Genomic DNA, 22,919 nt, shown 5'->3' with positions numbered 1-22,919 from the left:
TGAAAAAAAGGAACGCGCTGTGTCGTCAGACGAATTTGTTAGATTTTATGAAGCCATCGACATCGAAATAACTTTTTAACGTAAGTCATTTGTTTTTTTAATACATATTTTGTATTAATATGTATAAAGAACTGCAATTTTATTAATATTTTTCTTCTAAACTAGTGTTTTTGTTAGTCCTTGGTCCCAATTAAGCAAAATTTATATGTATTTATATGCAAAGTTGTACCCCGACTTACGCGAATTCGACTTACGCGATTTTCGTCGGACCCACCTATCACGTAACTTCGGGGTATTACTGTAATTAATAATGTTATGTTTGTAAAATCTAAGTCGTTATATGTATTTAGTTACAAAAGTACAGTTTAATTGACAATGAAGTTTAACAAGATTAATAAGTTTTACTGATTAATTGATAATACAGGTAGTTCTCAACTTTACAAGTTAATTTGTTCCTAGTGCATGCTTGTAAAGTGGGAATTTATTTCCCATAGACATAAGGTTAAAAATAGGGGTTACGTTCTCAACAATGAAATTAGTTAGCTAATTAGTTTGTTTAAACAATGATTGATTTATCAAAAGAAATGCAAACATAACCTGTAAAATCAAGCAAATTATAATAATAGAGAAATTATTTACGACTTACAAATGTTGAATGTTTATTCTTCATCATCATCAACTAAATGCACACTCGTTGATCACTCATTATTGGCTCAGCACTTGTTAGTTTGTTGCACAAGGAGTCGTCTTCTTCAGAAATGTTTCAAGAGGCATTTGTTTACAAGATAATCTCTTTTAATTATAAATTTCACGATTGCATGCATAAGCTTTTTTTTTTAACAGCACACACAAATTGCAACTAACACGATTTGCGTGGAGTAACAAGTTTATGAAGCTGTAAAAAAAAGGAATGAAGAGAAGATTCTGAAAATTTATTTATGTTTTTTATATGATTGAAGATTTCAGTAAAGGGGAAACATTTCACTATAATAACGTAAAAAACCACACAATTCCAGCTATCAGTATTTTCGCAAATGCAAAAAGATTGAGTTTCCAACCGTGTATAATTGCTTGCAGTTATACACGGGTAGACTGACCATTAATGCTGTGCCTGTGCTGCCATCCATAGTTCAATTTTCATTTATATAAATGGGTTAAGATTACTTTTGTCAGTAGTGTGGCTTTACACTGGAGTGCTCGTGTCTGTTCTATTTTTGATTTTCGCTGCATCAGGACCGCCGCTGTTCAATTCCCTGCATTGGCGGTTCGATCTGAGGATGGGTGTGGTGGGCTGATCTTTCGATCGATTCTCCTTTGCGGCGATTTGTCTAGCATTCGAAATGCAGTGATTCCCTGACCATTATTGGCCTTGTGGTCCTCTGTCGAGATGGGGCATAATAGTCAGTCTATTTTTATTTTTGTTTACTTTTGTTCTATTGTAGTGGTTTACATCTCTGTTTGGTGATATTTCACATAAATTTGGACCTGGTGCCCGTCAGAGGGGGCACCATTAAATTTCTATTTAATTGGCTTTTAAATTTCAAAAGAATTATTATTCGTACATTTAGATTTTCTAAATTAATTTAGAGTTTCTGCTGCAATATTTTTACTCTTGTTACCCCTTTCTTCCCTCCCTGCTTGATTTGAATTAATTTAGGTTTAATTTCGCCTTTTTCGCTCTGGTCTTGCCTTACTGCTGGCATTATTTTATTTTAATCCTTATTCTAATTTATATAGTTATATTTCAAGCATCATGTAGAGGAATATGCTTTTTGCTGCCTCTGATATATGCTGTACCCTCCTTTTTAATTTTTATTATGATATATTCCGTTTCCAACTATTTCAACATTATTTAAATATTTGTATAATTATATATATATATATATATATATATATATATAAATGACTATCTCTGGGAACCAGGCGAAAGTCAGTTGTAATCAGCCTTTCTGTAGTAAGTGGGTCTTTGCTGCAGTCAACTTTCTCCCTAGCATCTTAGGGGATATGTGATGTTCAAGCCTAAAACTCTCCATACCACTCTTGCTATGATTAAAGCCGACCCCTTTCAAAATCGGCCATGTAGTAGGCAATGGCATACCACCACATTATCTGATGCCACAGAGACCATAACAAAAACAACTCCAAAAACTGCCGCTAACCAAATCCTGGATGGTACTGTGTGCCCTGCAAAATTAAATTTAAGAAAGAAGAGGGAAAACGTGGCCACTTGGAATGTAAAAAGTTTAAAAGAAGGCAAGGTGGAAATGGTCATCAATCAAATGGACAGGTACAAATTTGGGTCTTTGGTTATTTTTTCTGGAAGTGACCAAGTGAAAGAACATGGTGTCACTGTCATTTTGAATAAGGAATGTCGATGGTCTCTTCTTGGATACGATCCTATTAATAGTAGAATGATCACGGTTAGACTTCAGAGCCAACCTGTAAATCTCAGATTTAGTTGCATATGCACCAACATCGATAGCAACAGATGAAGATATGGATGTTTATTATGAAAATCTCCAAGCAACTCTTGACCAGTAGAGACTGGATGTTTTGATACTTGTTGGTGATTTCAATGCAAGAGCAAGCAAGACTGTTTCTTCTAGTCTGGAATGTGGAAGGTTTGGTCTTGGCACTAGAAATGAACGGGGAGAAAGATTAATTGAATTTTGTCATCTGAACAGTCTTATCATATGTAATGCTTGCAGCAACACTCAAGAAGACTCTACACATGAAAATCTCCTGATCTTAAAACAATGAATCAAATTGATAACATCCTGATTCAGCAAAGATGCCATTCCAGCATTATCACAGCAAAGACACTTCCTGGTGCAGATTGTGGTAGTGATCATCAGCTAATTCACATCGTTCTCGAGCTGAAACCGAAAACGATCATGTATACGGTTTTTCCCTAGACAACTGGATGTAGAAAATATTCCCAGAGATTATATAATTGAAACAAGCAATCATTTTTAAGCTCTATTAGAACTAGATGAAGGAAGTGTGGGAAAAATACAAAAAGCATTATTAAGGATTCAGCAAATAGATACATTAGTGAAAGGAAAAACATTAGGAAGACACTTTTAAACTTATTGAACAGAGAACTGCAAAAGCCCAGGGTGTTCATATGCCTCTAGCATTAGTAGAGGCATATGTTGCAAGAAAACAAGCTTATGCAGCATCAGCCAAAAAAAAAAAAGACCCTTCCCATTTCACTCATCCATTCGATCCAAATGTTTCTTCCACAACAGATGGAAGCCTGTTCCAGTGACCAACTATCCCCTGGCTAAAGGCAAACTTCCACAAATCTATTCTACAACTGTCTTTCTCCAATTTGAATTTATGTCCCCTCAGGCAATTAATCTGGGCAAGAGGAAGAATTCCATCAGCATTGAGCTTGTGCAAACCATTCAAGGCCTTATACACCTAAGCTTGTAGATCTGCTGGAATGGCAATGAGATGGATTAAAGGAACAGAGAGAGAGTGGTCTTACTAAGAAAAGCTTCAATTCTGCAAATTGCAGCATCTGGACACTAGGCATCTGTGAGGTGATCTGAGACATTTGAAGCTTTCGATGGATTTAGCAAGCTCAGTGCTGATTGCATTCTTCCTCTTTCTCAGACTAGACACACACACGAGAGGACGTGAATTGAAATTGAAGAAGGATGGTTGCAGGATAGATATGCAGAGCTTTGTCTTCAGCCAGCAGGTGGTTGATTGTTGGAACAAACTTCCATGTGTTATGGAAGTGGGTAGTTTGAATAAATTCAAGAATGAACTGTTTTTTTTCTCCCCTCTCTAATGCTTTATAAGCTTGCTTTCTTGCATTATATACCTCTGTTACTACTAATAATAATGTGAGTGTTGTTGAAAATAAATATAAGAATAATCTGTTTTGCAAGATATAAGACAGGAGTTAGTTTTAAAAGGATTGAAATGAACTAAGTTATCTTTGTATAATTGGAGAATTACCTGGAGATTAGCATTTAAGGAAATGTTGGTAAATATTGGAGAAGCAGAACCTGTTTGTGCATGGCGAGGTTTCTCAAACTTGAAGGTGAAAAGCAATGATGTGCTACCATCAACAAAATTATGGATAGGATTTCCAGTCATTGTAAGAAAGTCATTAATATATGAGAGGATTGAACCTTGGGGAACACCGGTATTAGTGGAAGGTTAGAAGACAGGAGAGCCATTGCCTGCAGTGAGCAGCTAGACAGAACTGGATACCCAATTGCAAAAACAGTCAGCAATCCATACAGTGGAAAATTGTTTAGGAGATCTTTATGCTAAACATGAATAAGAGCAGCTGATTGAGTTTTACCAAATTTCCCAATGAATTTGTCCATAGATAGTTAAATAAGCCAATATATCACCAGTCAGTTGACACTGATGTTATCCATATTGGTGACCATTGATCAGTTGTATGTTTTTGAGATAGTTTAGGTGCTGCAGGTAATGGAATTTTCCATTAATTTGGAAAGCATAGAGGTAACAGCAGTGGGATCATAATTGGATGGGAGGGAATTGTCACTCTTTAGGAACTTGGTGGGATATAAGTAAATTCCCAACCAGAAGGAAAAACACTAGTGGAATAAGAAAGTGTAAAAAAGATGACTCAGAGCAGGGGGAAAGCTCAAGACCAGAGGATTTGAGAACAAGTGGGAAATGCCACCAAGGCCTGGAGCTTTCTTTGCATCAAAATTATTCAAAATTCTTCTGACGCCCTTTTAGCAAAAGTCCACAGGAGGCAGTGAATGGAGTGTACTAGGAATGGTTGATGGTTTACCAAGATCGTCAATACAAGTGTTAGATGATAAGTAGGATGCTAGTTGGCTTTATCTTTAGCTGAGGATTCAATATAAACATCAGGTTTTAACAAAAGTGGGAGTACAACTGGTTAAAAGTTGTGACCGGTAGTTTTACCTATAGCATTCTGGTCTATAGACCAGAATGCTTAGCTATGTTTGGCCATGAAGCAAGTTTGGGCTCATTGATAATTGCAAGCTTTAATGTATTCAGAAAGTGAAATTGGAGATTTGGATGCAAGCCAGTTGTGATTCAGCATTCTTATCTTGAACAGCCTTAGTTTGTTTATTGGAAAAACCAGGGTTTAGATAAAGGAAAAGATTTTAAAGTGTGGAATAAAGGATTTCATCCCTACAAGAATAATTTCCCTGACATAATCTGAGCAAATATTGACATCAAAAGATTTTGAGAGGAGACTATCGCCATGTTGTGATCTGAAGTGCATAGAAGACCGCTCACTTCAACCAGGTACTTTGAAGAGTTGTTCATGAGAAAAAGATCAAGATGTTGGGTGTTCTGGTAGGTAAATGAACAGTCTGTGTGCAGGCATTGATAATTGCAATAAGACTTGCATCTTGACAAGCTGGGTCCATATGGCTACAAAACTGAAGCCAGTTGGAGTTGTGAATGTTGACATGACCTAGGAAAATTACCTCGCTGTTAGGAGAGTGGGACAGTAGAAAGTTGAGTTTCAAAGAAAGGAAGTTATTAGTGAGAATGATAGGAGAATGATAGAGTAACAGATTAATTTGACAGAATGGGATAGATAGATTTTAAACCAGAGAAGACCAAAAAGAAGAGATTCCAAATTATTGCCTTTGACAGAAATATCAGAGGATATAATGGACAAGTACCACCTTTGAAGCAAAAGGAACTGTGCAGTAAATAATTTTGACAACTGAGATGAGCAGTGATTGAGGCTATTGATAATTGGGATTCTTCCAGAAAAACTATGCGGGGCTTAGAATGTAAGTGGAAATGAACATCATTGAGATTGGAACTGAGATCACGGGGAAGTCTTTGAACATGTTCTCCAAAAAGGTTGGATGAATGAGACTAGGATGAGAATATGGATAGAATGTTGTGTGTGTGTGTGTGTGTGTGTGTGTGTGTGTGTGTGTGTGTGTGTGTGTGTGTGTGTGTGTGTGTGTGTGTGTGTGTGTGTGGAGGGAAATGAGGAGGTATAGATCTCTTCACAGATACTGTATATTCCAGTGTATAAGATGCACTTTTTATTTTTAAAAAATTATTGCAGAATCAGGGTACATCTTCTACAAGAGATTGATGCATTGCAAAGACAGCTGTACTGGTCATGGGAGATTTGTGTGCGACTCAGCACTTCGTCAGATCCATGGAAATATGATGCCATGATTTTTTAGATGTGCAGTTTGGCAGGTTTTCATCAGTTCTGCTTATATGATGTACGTACATCATATAAGACCCGTACATACATCACAGAGAAAAAATTACGTATGTCATACTCTGCAGGATTTAAATTGAAAGTTGTAAAGTATGCAGAAATTCACAGGAATAGGATAGCCGAAAGACAATTTGGACCTCTTCCAAATGAAACAAACAGAACTTGGAGAAATCAAGATGTGCTTAAATCCATGTTAAAGAAAAAAATGTCTTTCTAATTTCTTTCAATAATGGCGATTTATTGAAATAGGTAATGGGTAGAAAATAATAGACATGATCTGAGCAAATATCAATTTGTTGTTATGACATTGCCATAACAACAAAATGATAAGAATTCAGGCCCAAAATGTAGTTTCTGAAAGGGGTATAGCTGATTTTAAAGGGATCCCAACTTGGTGCTATTGGTTGATGAAACACAAAAATTTAAGTATGCATGCCAAAACCAAAATTAGCACAGAAAGTGCCTCAAGAATATGAAGAAAAAAATTATTGTTTTATTGTTTCATGATCAATTAGGAAAGAAAAGAATACTGAACTAAGCCAAATAGGATATGGATAAAACTCATGTCACATTTGATATTCCTTCTAATAGGACAGTCTCAAAAAAAGGTGAAAAAATGGTAACAGTTAAGACAAGTGGTCACAAATGCATTACTCTGCAGTCCTTGCATGTTGTGCAGATGGAACAAAATTACCTCCAGTTAATTTTCTAATGAAAATTAATGCCTAAAGACAAGACATCACAGGTACATGTTCACCAAAATGGTTGGATGGATGAGACTGGGATGAGAATTTGAATAGAATGAGTGTGTGGGGGGAAGAGACACTGCTTGTTTTTGATAAATTTAGAACCTATTTCATGGAGCCCATAAAACAAAAAATAAGAAATGGCAATATTGAATTGGCTGTAATATACCTGGAGCATTGACATTTCAACTTCAACCCCTGGATGTGTCTATTAATAAGCCATTTAAAGTTCTGCTGAGAGAAGAATGGAATAAGTGGATGATAACAATGAAGAGGAGTTTACTAAATCTAGCAAATTTAAGAGCGTATCTATCACACAAGTGTGCAAATGGGTCAAAACAGCATGGGTGAATATCAGTCCAGATATTATAGTAAAGTCTTTTAAGGAATGTGGAATGTAGTAATATAGTATCTTCAAGCCCCTTCGTGATCACTAATCTTTAGAGGTTAGTGATCAAAAAGAGGCTGAAAATACTACAACTGAAGATGAAAGCTAGGAGAGGAAGATTTCTTGGAAGTGATTAATATATCTGTATTATAAAACTTTATTAGGGTTAAGAATTTTATTTTATTTCTGTGATATGGAAAAATAATTAAGTTTAATAAAAGTTAACCCAAATTCTTATACACCAGAAAATACAGTAAGTTTGTTCTGTTAGATTGACAATTTGTGATGCATTCAGGAGATAAAGTAAAAGTAGAATGAGGGACAAACATATTGTATAGAGTAGTGAAATTTTTCAGTGTGGCACACATACACACATGCAACTAGAATATACACAGCTTCTTGACATAATGTGGCCTTGGTAGTTTCCCCCTACCCACTCGTACACACTACTCAGACTCCCTCCAGTCACTACGTCAGAGTACAGGCAGCAAGATTATACCCTAGCTGACAATGTAAGGAAGAGATGAGGATTGTGATGCTATTGCACTGGTTCATGAGAGTCATCTACCACTTAGTATTGCCTGGTGACACAGGAGTGGTAGCATTCCTCTGTGTTGTGTGGGCACACCTGGGTGCTTACCTCTGGTGATAAACACCCAGGTGTGATCCAAATTTATCTAGCAAACAAAAAAAAAAAAAAAAAATGATTATTTCTAGTTATCTCTGGCTATTATTTCTAGTTATCCTTTATAGGTGAATATGAATTTTTACTGCAGTTCTCACACGTGCAATTCACATCATACCAATTTCTTGTGGCCTTAGCTGCCTCTGTATATATCATAAACTTTCCCCATGCAGATTCATTTAGAATGCTACTGGCTACCTCATATATACCTTAGATAGTAGTAACAGAACTCTTCACTTTATTATTTAATAGGGCTCTCTCTCACGTTCCACTTCTTTGAAAAGATATATATGCACAGTGTTCATCATATGTGTTGCATGTTAATCATTATGTTGAGTAAATATCGATATTGCTAATTAAATAATACATTTATTATATATATAGCTCTTTCTCTTTTGTTTTGGTATATATAATTTTTTGCTTTGATTATTAGGTAAAAAATTGGGTAAAAGAGCTGAGAAAAATGTTGGGAAGTGATGCATGCTTGTGTATAGTAGGGAACAAGGTAGATTTGGAAAAATCAAGATCTGTTCCTGTAGATGTAGCAGAACAGTAAGTACTTTCTTTTTTCTTTCTTTTTTTTTTTTTTTATGAAATAGGACCATGCAGTTATAATAATAACTCTGAACAACAAATTTTAAGCTTTTAATTTCACATGCCCCTATTCTGAAGTATGGTGTATCTCATGGATTTTGATTAACTGAATCCAAATTTGAAGTCACATGTTGCCTAGGGTCCACAGATTTCAAGAGAAATGCAGATTACTTATTTTTGTTTTTGATGAAGTTTTAAACAAGTACTACAATAAATGAAATATAAATATAAGCAATCCCCCCATTTGTTTTTGTATTGACCAGGAGCCACTCTGGTCAACATTCAGGGATAGTGTTCAGCACACTGTGCTTCCACCTTCCTTGGTAACATTTCTCCTCGATAGCAGTATCTTGATGAAAATGTTCACCACGTTCATCACTAACATGTGCAAAGTTATCTGGAAAAAAAAGTGTAAATGGGGATGGCAGAAGTTTATTTTTTGCAACTGAGCTTTTGGTAGGTGTGTAATAAATTCTTATTTAAGATTTTATAATTATCTGATCTTTTGTTTCCCAAAAAATGTTCACTAACTTTCTTAAAGGATTTCCAAGCTTCCAATTCCAAAGAATTTAACACTTTAAAAGTGTTCATCTGAGAAGCCCATGTACTAGTTAAAAAGACCTATGCACTCTGGAACGGAAAGTAAAATAAAATGAAGTCATTTTATTTTGCTTTCCATTCCGCTCTGTGCTACATAATAGAGAATATAGAACCATGTTATCCTGATCACATGATTTCCAGTCAAAGTTAATATGCTTTATTTTAAGACATGCTTTGTTTCATTTGCAGTAGAATAAAATCTCATCAAATGTAATGTTTTTCAGTCATGCACTAGTGTGTGTGTATTGCATTGCTTTTATTGCTGTTTAGGCGCCTCCGTAGCCATGTGGGCAGGAGCAGCAGTGTGTAGCACACGCTTCTTGATTAGACCGGAGTTTGAGCCCGTGCCCACCAAATACGGAGGATGCGGAAAGGTCAGGGAATGACCACCGCATATCCCTGGAGCAATGGCCTTAGTTGCTAATGCTCCTAAAAACCAAATAACAAAACAAAAACAACTGCTGTTTATAATTTGTAATGTGTCAATTAAATGTTCAATTTTTGTATATTTTGTTCTCACCTGTATTGTAAATATTTAACTCAGGCCTTCGCTTGATAGGTGGGCCTTCTCTTGATCTGCCAAGGTTTTTTTTTTTTTACCAATAAACTGATATTTATTATTTTTTTAGGAATAGGCACATCACAGAATGAGATTTCATTCACTTCCTTTCTCTCCAGGTATAACCTATCAATACACACAATTATGGGGGATTTTTTGAAGATCTTGGTGCAAATTACATTAGATTAACACTAAGATACTTGCTCCAAAAGTTACAATATTTCTTTTCTAAAGTATTGCCTTCAAAACAACATCATTCCGAAGTTTACCAGGTTCAATTTAAATCATAAAATTTTGGGCATTAAGCAACTAGCACTTGCCACATCATGTAATATAGTTAAGCTTGCCTTAAGATCTCGGTATTCTAATAAACAAAAATACCTTTCCCAAGTTAGGAAACTTTGTGACAAATTAAAAAATTATCTGCATCCTGATGATTGGTCTGTACTGAAGACCTCCATAGATTTGCAATGTTGAAGTACAGGCCTCAGAAATAAAAAATCAGACACATTAACAAATTGAATCCATTAGCGGGAGAATCAAGACATGTTCATACGAGTTCTAACACATTGTTGCGAGCTTGCGACCAAATGCATAAGAGTTGTGTGACGACCCTTCCATACACACAACGGTCTACCGCAGAATACTTCAGCTAGTTCGCAAGCACCCCCTCGCTCACCATTCAACAAATCAACATAAATCGTTTTGAAATTTTATTCATTAAATTGATTTTTAATTGTGTTCATTTGATTTTTAATTATTGTTAATTATTTCTTACTGTAATGTAAGATTTTCGATTTTTTAATTGTTTTCATTTTAATTTCTGGTATCATACGGAAGTGTTCTGCATATTGTATTGAGGTTAACCAGTGAATTAACATAGTGTCATAACATCTTAAATGCATGTTCAACTACAATTGAACCAAAAACTATAAAAAGAACAAGAATTTACTATGAGGGGGTGTTTGAAAAGTTCTTGGCTTGAGTATGAGGGGTTTATTTGAGGAGTCTGGTAACGTTACTTTTCAACGTAGTCTCCTTTGGAGTTGATACACTTTTGGCACCGATGCTGCAATGCATTGATTCCAGCTGTGAAGAAAGTTTTCTCTTGGGCCACCAGGAATGCATCCATTGTAGCAGTGACGTCACTGCTACAGTGGGGAAAATGGATGCTAGCCAGATATTTTTTCAAACTAGGAAATAGGTGAAAGTCCGATGATTTGGACCATTGCACATATTCACTAGACCTGGTGAATATGTGCAATGGTCCAAAATTTCAGACCCACACCTGCAGCACAGCCATGGCAATGACAGACTTGTGAACATGGCATGTTGTCCTGGTGGAACAAGGTTCTACTGCTGAGTTTCCCTTGGCATTGTTTTGATGTTTTCGTGCAAGCCTCACAGGGTCTGTCTAATATACTCCTGTGACTGTGGCCTTTCTGAACGTAATCCACTAGCAACACCCCATCAACATCCTAAAAAAATGTTGCCATCACCTCAACAGCAGAAGGAATTGACTTGGCTTTCTTTGGAGGGTAGGGGAAAAGAAGAATGGTGTTTCCACTGTTTGGACTGCTCATTTGTATCTGGCTGAAAGTGATGGATCCACGTCCCATCCATGGTTACAATCTTTGCAAGCAAATTTGCTGGATCTGCTTGAAAATGATGCAAACATTCACTTGACAATGCTGCATTTTTGATATGCTGTCAATAACTTTGGGACCCGTGATGCCGACATCTTTTTCCTCTGTTATTATGTGGTACACATGTTCAGATGAAATACCCAAGATGTTGGCTATGTGCTGAATTGTCACTTACTGGGTGATCATTCATCTCCAGATGTTACAAGTCTTCCACAATGTGGGTCATCTTCCATTCTCATTCTCTCTCTCCCTTAAATTCTGCTGCTCACTTCTTAACCATGAATAGGATGGGGCATCCTCCTCCAATGTTATAACCATCCTCATGAATTGCTTTTGGCTTAGTCCCTTTTTTCCCAAATATTGAATGACTGACTGTGTGGTGACTGATTTTGTCCATCTTTCCTTATTCACACAACTTTGACTTCAGGAAAAGTAATTTAAAAAAGAACTTATTGAAACTGTGTGAAATTTGGTGGGTTACTATTTGAAATGTTATGCATTAAGTACAGAAATTAACACTGTCACTACTCTTTCATACTTAGGCCATGAACTTTTCAATCCTCCCCTGGTATTATGTAATAATGTTAACTTGCACCTTTATAACTCTTACTGACTGTCCTGTTTGGGAGGTTTGCTTTTATATCCATCTGGCACGTGGGGATCAGGTGTGGAGATAGAATATTCTAGAAACTGCAAAAAAACCTACCGCTGTAGCAAGATCAACTGACTCCAAGAACTTCTTAGTCAGCTCTCCAGATAACACGAATGGATAGATTGAACTTGTGAAAACACGAACTGTCGTGTGAACTGAGTGTGCTTTTCGTTGGGGTGGCCTGTATGTTCGAAATTAGATCGAAAAATATTGTCTGTTTCTATTGAAAATTTTTCATTCTTCAGTGTAATTTCATATGCAAGAGCAGATTCATCACTAAGTGTGCACCTTTGTCCTGTTACCTTTTGGGAGAACTTCCCAATAAATACATGGTTTTAACCTGGTAGTAGTCACATGGCGGTACCTTCAAGTCTCCCACAAAAAATTGTGCGCGCTGTTTTTTTTTTTTTTTTTGTTGGTTAAAGCTTAACAACTGAAACTTTTCTACCTTCTTAAATATAGACCCAGTTTTATTCATTGCTTTTGAAAGTGATATTTTATGATTTTCATAAAGTAATTTTGTGAAATCACCAGACGTATTTCATACAACCCTTTTTTGCAACTTTTTTTATGTAACACAAACAGAATCCTGTTACAGACTTGCTGTAGTATGTCCACCCACGACCATTTCTGGAAATATCACCTCTCAGTTTGACTTCGATGGCCAAATTGAAACGTAAACATTCTGTACCAGCAGTAGCATGTGTATTAACAACATACTTTGCAATCTACTCCTTGAGTAATGCAAAGCCATCAATCTAATTAGTGCAACCATTACTATAACAACTTTAACTTTCAGTTGCCTTTGTAGCAAATTCCTGTTGACATATGAAAACGTGTGTAACCGGTATTGTATGTGTTAATTCCAGATATTATCCTTGAAAAAAAAATAAGGCCTGTTGCACACAAGCAAACTGGTACCGTGTGGAATGGCCATTATGCCACACTTTTCAGACAAGCCAATGACTTTCACACTTGTACAAAATTTTTTCCCCGTTCTGTTCACCGGTGCGTGCATGCAGCTGAAATCTAACCACTGCACTTCTGCATTGACATGGGAAACTCCCATTCTGTCAGTTGGAGTTATTGTCCCTACAACAAAATTCCACATTGTGGAATTTTGCTGTAGGCCATAAACAGTAGTGGTCCACAATTTGTTCATGTGTAATGGGACTAAGTCCAGGGAGGTTGAAAATACAAAGACAACATGTACAAAAGTGTCCATACTGGAAAGTGTCTGTTTTGGGGTGATCATTTAACATGTAATTTCTAATACATCTGACTGGGATCCAGGCTTGATCCCCAAGAGATGTACCTTTTAAAGGTGGTCATTAAAGGATTTCACTAGTTTGGGTGATAATAGGTAGCAAGCATCTTACAAAGGAATTTCTTACAAGTTAAACAAGTAATGTTTTTTTGTCATTTAACATACCACTGGAAGTAGTATGTTAACATACTACTTCCAGTGGTATGTTAACATACCACAAAGACCAATAGATTGACAGTAGCCACTGGCAGAGGTGAAAGAGATTCTTGCACTGCTTCTATTAGAATGAGCAGAAGCCTGAAAAACAAGATGCATGGTATTTCAGAGACTGCTGGGAGCCATTGCGGTACAAGTAAACACATGGGTTGTGTTAGGGTAGCTAAGAATAGAAACAGGTGCAGGTATACTTGCGTGTACACCAATGCTAGGAGTTTAGTAAATAAATTTGATGAATTTGAGGTATTGCTCAAAACATCGAAGGCAGATATTGTTGGGATATCAGAGACGTGGTGTCACACAGATATAAGGGATGCAGAACTGCAATTTGGGGAGTACAACGTCTACAGTAAGGATAGACAGGATAGGAAGGGGGGAGGGGTTATGCTATTAGTTAAGAAACACATAAAAACCAAGGAAGTGAAGCCAGTCGACATCGCTGGACAGTGGAGTGTGGAGTCAGTTTGGTGTGACATAAACATTGGGAGATCAAAATTGAGAGTAGGAGTGTGCTATAGGCCTAATGACTCTGATGAGTATAATAAGGAACTGTACAGGGAAATAGAGTGGGCCAGTAAATCAGAGATTCTTATAATGGGGGATTTTAATTTCCCAGATATTGACTGGAATTTGGGGGCTGGTTACTCACACACTAGCAGGACTTTTGTGGATTTATTGGATGATTGTTTTCTACATCAGCATGTTCGGGAGGCAACTAGAGGGAGTAATACTCTTGATTTGATTATCAGCAGTGATTCTTCATGCATTAAGAATCTGCAGATAAATGAACCACTAGGTGGCAGTGATCACAGTGTGCTGAAGTGGGATTTACTCAAAGAGGTAACTACCATTAGGGGTAAAGGGAAGGGTTATTGCTTCCGTAAAGGCGACTACGATTGACTGAGACAGTATTTAAATTCTATACAGTGGGACCACCTGATGATGTTACCAACAGCAAATTCAAAATGGGAAGCATTCAAAGAACTTATCTTGGAAGCTACTAGGCTTTACATACCAACTAAGAAATATTGTTCAAGGTTTAGGCCAAAATGGATGTCAGATGAACTAATGAGGCATATGGCAGAGAAGAAAAATGCATGGGATACATACAAATTAACACATGACACAGAAGCCTATGATAGATACAAGTTGATATGCAACCAAGTTACAAAGGAGGTTAGGCAGGCGAAGGCAGATTACGAGAAATCCTTGGCAAGGGATGCAAAGAAAAACAGCAAAGAGTTCTTTACTTATGTAAACTCTGGAAGGAAGGGGATGAATAAGATTGGTCCACTTGATATTGATGGGTCAAGTGTTGATGATCCTGCTCAGGTAGCTAACAAACTAAATGAATATTTTGCATCGACATTCACACATGATGAGTTATTCAGCGAGGGGAATGCCAGAGGTGTATTCAACTCTAGCAGTAAGCTACAGAATCTTGAAATTACTGGGAGTAAAGTGGAGGAGAAACTGTTGAAGATAAACACAAGAAAGGCACCCGGGGTGGATGGGATCTATCCAGTTATATTAAAGGAGGCAGCAAAGGAAGTAAGCAAACCCTTAGCCATAATTATGAGAGCTTCCTTGGACTCAGGGGAGGTACCCATAGACTGGAAATGTGCAAATGTGACCCCAATTCACAAAGGAGGATCAAAGGCTGACACAAGTAATTATAGACCTGTGAGCTTAACTTCTGTTCCAGGAAAATTAATGGAGGCACTGGTTAAAGAAGCACTGCAGGATCATTTAGACAAGACTTCAGTTATAGCTCAGACACAGCATGGTTTTGTTAAGGGGAAGTCTTGCCTGACCAACTTGATTGGATACTATGATGCAGGGAATAACTTTGATATTATATACTTGGATCTTAGAAAGGCTTTTGATACTGTTGCACATGGAAGACTGCTACACAAATTGGAGCAGTGTGACATTGGAGGCAAATTGCTGCTATGGATAAAGGGGTGGTTGAGGGGGAGAAGACAGAGAGTGGTAATCAATGGACACTGCTCATCGTGGACTGATGTTATTAGTGGAGTCCCTCAGGGCTCAGTGTTGGGTCCATTATTGTTTTCTGTATTTATAAATGATATTGATGATGGTATATCGGGCTTAATGTCCAAGTTTGCAGACGATACAAAGGTTGGCAGGGTTGTCAAGGACACTACTGACACTATGCTGCTGCAACAGGATCTGGAAAGGTTGAGCAGATGGGCTGAGAGGTGGCAAATGAAGTTTAACATTGATAAATGTAAAGTACTACACATGGGAAACAGCAACCCCAGAGCAACGTATCAACTCTGTGGTACTACACTGACAGTGGTAGAGAATGAAAGGGACTTGGGGGTGGTTGTGCAGGCAGATATGAAGTTCTCTGAGCAGTGCAGATGGGCTGCAAGAGTAGCTCATGGAGTATTGTCAATGATATACAGGAATTTTTCCAGCAGGGATAAGGAGGTGATTATTCCATTGTATAAGGCGATGGTCAGGCCACACCTAGAGTACTGTATACAGGTCTGGAGACCTCATTTCAAGAAGGATGTAGAGCTGCTGGAACGAGTACAGAGAAGGGCAACAAGATTAGTGAATGGAACAAAGGGGTGCTCTTACGAAGAAAGGCTTAAGTTTTGCAAATTACAGTGTCTGGAGACTAGGCACCAGCGAGGTGATCTGATAGAGGTGTATAAAGCCTTGAATGGTTTAAGCATGCTCAATGCTGATGGGATTCTTCCTCTAGCTCAGAAAAATCACCTGAGAGGGCATAAATTCAAATTGAGGAAAGACAGATGTAGGATAGACGTGCGGAAATTTGCCTTTAGCCAGCGGGTGGTCGGTTGGTGGAACAGACTTCCATCCCTTGTGGTGGAGGTTGATAGCCTAAATAAGTTTAAGGCTCAGCTGGACAGGTATTTTGAACGAACAGAGGGGTGAAGTGGAAGTGGGTTTTTTTTTTTTTTTTTTTTTTTTTGGCTGATGCTGCATAAGCTTGCTTTCTTGCATCAAATGCCTCTACTAATGCTAAGTATGTTTGCTTTATAAACAGACCTTTCTTTTGTCTTGTTTTCAATATTCCATGATTTGTATTTTCTTGTAGAACTTAAGGAGTAACAAGTGACTTCCCAATTCCTTCAAAATTTTTTTTTTTTTTTTTTTTTTTCAGTTTGCTTATTCTTGTTCTAGTTTGGATTTATGCTTTTCCAAAAAAAAAAAAAAAAAAAATCAATTTCACTGCAAGCAAAAATTGAGAAGCATATTGTATATTACTAACATAGATGAGATTCAATTCAGTTTTATTTTACAGCTGTATATTTCCATGAGCTGATGAGGTGTATCTGCCACCCTCTTACTCAGCATTTGTGGATAGCTTTTTTTTTAAAGCCTCCGTTGTATTTCCAGCATGTATATGTACTTATCTTTATGTAGTTATGTCATGGAAGTGTAGATGAGACCCTGATCCAACCAGTGGATCAGGGTTTCATTGCAGCATTTAAGTCATATTATACCTATTACAATTGTCAAGAATTATGACCAGATATAGCACTTTCCTGATGCAGTGAAAGACCTTAAAAGTATCCCATCAGTAGAAGAGCTGCAAGGATTGTGAATTTGGCACATGATTGTGAGAGGTGGTGTCGTTGATGATCTCAGAGAAATGCAAGAGCAGTGAGGAAGAAGAATGATATTATTTAAAAGCCTTGACATCACTTAAAGTGCTGGCAGAGATTTTGGGGATTCTGGCTGACAAGGTGTTTGAAATGGATATTTGATGGAACTTTGTTTAAAATTCAAAAGTTCCTATGGTCCTTTACAAGAAGACCTCTCGGAACCTACAGAGACCTACAAAAAAAAAAAAAAAAAAAAAAAATGAAGCAAATGTCCACACTGAGTTTTGTTAAAATCACTGAAACAGCATATTCTTGTAAGTCACCATTCCAGCAAGAAGACCCCACATCTCTTTCTAATCAACCCTGCATCACCACCCTCATGGACATAAATGATTAGAATGTCAAGATAATCATTCTGCCAATAACATGTCTGTACCACCCTGATGTAGGAATCTAAAGGTACTATAAAAGCATATAAATGTTAGTAGGAAAACAAAATGTTGTGTATAAAATGACTGTCTAAGAATATATATAGATATATACAGTACTGTATAAGTCTAAGAATGTAATGATTGTCTAAGAATATATGCAATGTAATACCTTTAACACATGTAAGGTGATGCTGTGTGAGCTGGCAGTCTTTGAAAGTGGGTCTTCTTATTGATCTAGCCAAAGAAAGAATGGGAGGATGGATGGATCTGCTGACAACAGACAGGAAACAGTTCTGTCACAAGCCTCTGGATTTTCAACATAGTGTTACCATTTCCTGTCTATGGTCAAGGAGCATAATTAGTAAACCTGCATCTCTGTGTCTGTTGCTTTGTTTGCCTCTAATGCCATTCCACTCAAAATTTGCAGTGATGCATGGCGAGAGCTGCAGGAGAAGAATAGCATCATGTCATCTTTATTGGGAATCACATTTCTCTTTGAGATCCAGTGGTGGCAGTTTGCCTGTCTGAAAGCATGCTCTGGACAGAGCTAATCCATTTGGCATCAGGGACCAATACTCTTTGGTTGCTGTTGATATCATGCTTACTGCAAGATATGTTGAAACCATTCTAAAGCCTTTCTAAGTGCCTCTACCCTTTCTTTGCACCATCCCAAAAACACAGCTGCATATTTTTTGATCATGTGTGCATACATATTGACCTAACATTCACCAGAACTGCCACTCATCAAACACATTTGTGATATGATGGGACATCAGATTCATTGACCTTTGCCTCTCATCTTCTACCACTGAGCTTGCAGAAAAGTGCAAGAAGCCATGGCTCAGTATTCATCGTGATGATATTCACCACTTTCTTGGCTCCCTGCAAGAACAATTAGTGCTTGTATCACCGTAATTTTTGTAAGTAAATATTGCTGAATTGATACACATACTCAGTCACATTTGTCTACACTGATATATCACTCCATTTATTTTAAGCTCAAAACATGCACGCATTTCAAGTTGCAGCAGTTTCATTGATGAGCAGAGCAGCACATTAAATGTTAATTCTTATGATGGGGAGCATTGCCTTAATTTCCTACAGAATGGTCCACCTAACCACATTTTCCTGTAAGGTTTTACTCCTAATATTTACAAATAGTGAAGTTTTACTGCATATAATTTTGCTGCTTTTACTTTGCCAGCTGTGACTGGCAGTGGTCTGAGTAGTGTGTGTGTGTGCATATGCAGGGGACACTGCTACAGCCACATATATTGAGCAGCTGTGTAAGTAATGGGTGTAATGTAAGTAATGTAAGTATCTTGTTGGGTGAATTCATATCAAAAAGATTAATCAATTCATATATGCACCTCTCAATTTTACCTTATCTATATCAGTGTATCATGAATAGCCAAAACTAATGGATAGAACTAACCCAAACTAAACTTAACTGTGAATAGATCTAAACGTTTTCACAGAAAATTAGCATTAGCATTAGTAGAGGCATATGATGCAAGAAAGCAAACTTATGCAGCATCAGCCAAAAAAAAAAAAAAAAAAAAAACCCTTCCAGCTGAGCCTTAAATTTATTTAGGCTATCAACTTCCACAACAAGGGATGGAAGTCTGTTCCACCAACCAACTACCTGCTGGCTAAAGGCAAATTTCCACACATCTAACCTACATCTGTCTTTCCTCAATTTGAATTTATGCCCTCTCAGATGATTATTCTGAGCAAGAGGAAGACTCCCATCAGCATTGAGCATGCTCAAACTATTCAAGGCTTTATACACCTCTATCAGATCACCTTGCCGGTGCCTAGTCTCCAGACACTGTAATTTGCAAAACTTAAGCCTTTCTTCGTAAGAGCAACCCTTTGTTCCATTCACTAATCTTGTTGCCCTTCTCTGTACTCGTTCCAGCAGCTCTACATCCTTCTTGCAATGAGGCCTCCAGACCTGTATACAGTACTCTAGGTGTAGCCTGACCATTGCCTTATACAAGGGAATAATCACCACCTTATCCCTGCGAGAAAAATTCCTGTATATCATTGACAAGACACCATGAGCTACTCTTGCAGCCCATCTGCACTGCTCAGAGAACTTCATATCTGCTCGCACAACCCCCCCCCCCAGGTCCTTTTCATTCTCTACCACTGTCAGTGTAGTACCACAGAGTTGATACGTTGCTCTGGGGGTTGCTGTTTCCCATATGTAGTACTTTACATTTGTCAATGTTAAACTTCATTTGCCACCTCTCATCCCATCTGCTCAACTTTTCCAGATCCTGTTGCAGCAGCATAGCGTCAGTAGTGTCCTTAACAACCCTGCCAACCTTTGTATCGTCTGCAAACTTGGACATTAAGCTTGATATACCATCATCAATATTATTTATAAATACAGAAAACAATAATGGACTCAACACTGAACCCTGAGGGACTCCACTAATAACATTAGTCCACGATGAGCAGTTTCCATTGATTACCACTCTGTCTTCTCCCACTCAACCATACCTTTATCCATAGCAGCAGTTTGCCTCCAATGCCACACTGCTCCAATTTGTGCAGCAGTCTTCCATGTGCAACAGTATCAAAAGCCGTTCTAATATCCAAGTATATAATATCAAAGTTATTCCCTGCATCCAGTTCTTTTGTGACTGCATCATAAAAGGTAAAATGCAGCCATTATCAACTCACTGTAGGATGGAAGCCTCCTCAACAAATCATAGTATCCAATTAAATTTGTCAGGCAAGACTTCCCCTTAACAAAACCGTGCTGTGTCCGAGGTATAAGCCGACCGGGCTAGCCGAGTGGGTAAAGTACCTGCCCGGCAACCCAAAGGTCGTGGGTTCGATTCCCGCCTCGGGCTTGGATCAAAGTACTGCAAAAACCTTGGGAGGTGCAATATGGCCACAGAAGCCGATGCGCCAACAACTACCAAATCAAAAAAAAAAAAATCCGAGGTATAACTCAAGTCTTGTCTAGATGATCCTGCAGTGCTTCTTTAACCAGTGCCTCCATTAATTTTCCTGGATCAGAAGTTAAACTCACAGGTCTATAATTACTTGTGTCAGCCTTTGATCCTCCTTTGTGAATTGGGGTCACATTTGCACATCTCCAGTCTATGGGTACCTCCCCTGAGTCCAAGGAAGCTCCCATAATTATGGCTAAGGGTTTGCTTACTTCCTTTGCTGCCTCCTTTAATATAACTGGATATATCCCATCCATCCCAGGTGCCTTTCTTCTGTTTATCTTCAACAAGTTCTCCTCCATTTTACTCTCAGTTATTACAAGATTATCTAGCTTACTGCCAGAGTTGAATACACCTCGCTGAATAACTCCTCATGTGTGAATGTTGATGCAAAATATTCATTTAGTTTGTTAGCTACCTGAGCAGGATCAACTGTTGAACCATCGATATCAAGTGGACCAATCTGATTCATCCCCTTCCTTCCAGAGTTTACATAAGTAAAGAACTCTTTGCTGTTTTTCTTTGCATCCCTTGCCAAGGATTTCTCGTAATCTGCCTTCGCCTGCCTAACCTCCTTTGTAACTTGGTTGCATATCAACTTGTATCTATCATAGGCTTCTGTGTCATGTGTTAATTTGTATGTATCCCATGCATTTTTCTTCTCTGCCATATGCCTCATTAGTTCATCTGACATCCATTTTGGCCTAAACCTTGAACAATATTTCTTAGTTGGTATGTAAAGCCTAGTAGCTTCCAAGATAAGTTCTTTGAATGCTTCCATTTTGAATTTGCTCTTGGTAACATCGTCAGTTGGTCCCACTGTATAGAATTTAAATGCTGTCTCAGACCATCATAGTCGCCTTTACGAAAGCAAAATCCCACTTCATTACATTGTGATCACTGCCACCTGGTGGTTCCTTTATCTGCAGATTCTTAATGCACAAAGAATCACTACTGATAATCAAATCAAGAGTATTACTCCCTCTAGTTGCCTCCCGAACATGCTGATGTAGAAAACAATCATCCAATAAATCCACAAAAACCTTGCTAGTGTGTGAGTGACCAACCCACAAATTCCAGTCAATATCTGGGAAAGTAAAATCCCCCATTATTCTATAAAATCCCTCTCTGATTTACTGGCCCACTCTATTTCCCTGTACAGTTTCTTATTATACTCATCGGATTCATTGGGCCTATAGCACACTCTTACTCTCAATCTCTGCAAGCATTTCAGTTTGTCTTCTACATGCTCATATTCCTGCACAAAATGGCAACCAAGTCATGCAGTGCATCATATCTTCTCTTTTTCACCTCTATACAACCTGTCTGTGCATTAGCCAGTGTCAGTCTGTGGCAAGCCAGATCCCACTTCAGTCTGTCAAACAAAAACCACATGCTGGGATGACTGCAGGGATGAATTAAGTGCATGGCAGGTCCGTCTTGAGGTGAAAAAGAGAAGATATGATGCACTGCATGACTTGGTTGCCACTTTTGTGCAGGAATATGAGCAGGTAGAAGATAAACTGAAATGCTTGCAGAGATCAGCTAACTTACAATGAAAATTCTATTCAAATCCATGACAGATAAATGAATCGCTGAAATGTGTCTGAATTAGCTGTTCATTGATAAAAAACCAAAAAGTGTTGACTGTTCACTTTGTAAGACAGAGAAAAAATAATTTATTTTTATAAATAAAATAAAAGGCTTTAGCTTCAATAAAACCAGAGCATTTTATTTCCTGTAATTTCCCTTACAAACATTTACATCCAAATATTCTATTTTATATTAAAATCAAAAGTTATATTAAAATACGTCGTATAGAAGTAGAAATAAAATATATAAATTCAACATTTTGTTGCATTTTGAAATATGAAATAATTTGTTTTTTGTAAACTAAAAATAATGTGAGCATTTATGACAGTGGGGTTTTTTCTGTGCAGAATTTGCATGTGGGCTTTTTTCATGTGCGCATTTATCTGGTCACCATTTTACGTATGCCAAACCGTAGGGAAAAATTTTGTGAAGGGACTAGATAAAGAAGGTAACGGATTTGCATACTTCAGAAACGTGTTCCCTAATTTAACGTGGTTCCCTGACAAAAGCCCACACTAAAATTCTGCACAGAAAAAACCCCACTGCCATAAATGCCTTAAGGAAGGAATTTTCATAGGCACCCAAATTAGGAAACTCCTGAAAGACAAAGTATTTGAAACCCAGTTAAAGGAGGTTGAATTGGCAGCTTGGCGATCATTTAAGGCGGTAGTACATGGTTTTTTAGGTAATAGGAAAGAAGAAAGCTATGAAATGTTGGTATCTAATTTACTCGAGTGCT

The 22,919-nt window shown here is 37.6% G+C and overlaps 1 protein-coding gene across 1 annotated transcript in view; it reads left to right on the top strand.

Annotated features, from left to right (window-relative positions):
* Positions 1 to 22,919, top strand: part of Rab21 (RAS oncogene family member Rab21) — a 138,714-nt gene that overhangs the window by 76,984 nt on the left and 38,811 nt on the right. The window contains exon 4 of the mRNA XM_090389228.1: positions 8,482 to 8,600. Coding sequence (XP_090245354.1) covers positions 8,482 to 8,600 — 119 coding nt within the window. The remainder of the gene's footprint in view (positions 1 to 8,481; positions 8,601 to 22,919) is intronic.

This window comes from Mastigoproctus giganteus, chromosome 14 (genome assembly GCF_048544385.1).
Source record: "Mastigoproctus giganteus isolate SK-2022 chromosome 14, ASM4854438v1, whole genome shotgun sequence".
NCBI lineage: Eukaryota > Metazoa > Arthropoda > Arachnida > Uropygi > Thelyphonidae > Mastigoproctus > Mastigoproctus giganteus.
This window is presented reverse-complemented; position numbering and strand designations above follow the sequence as displayed.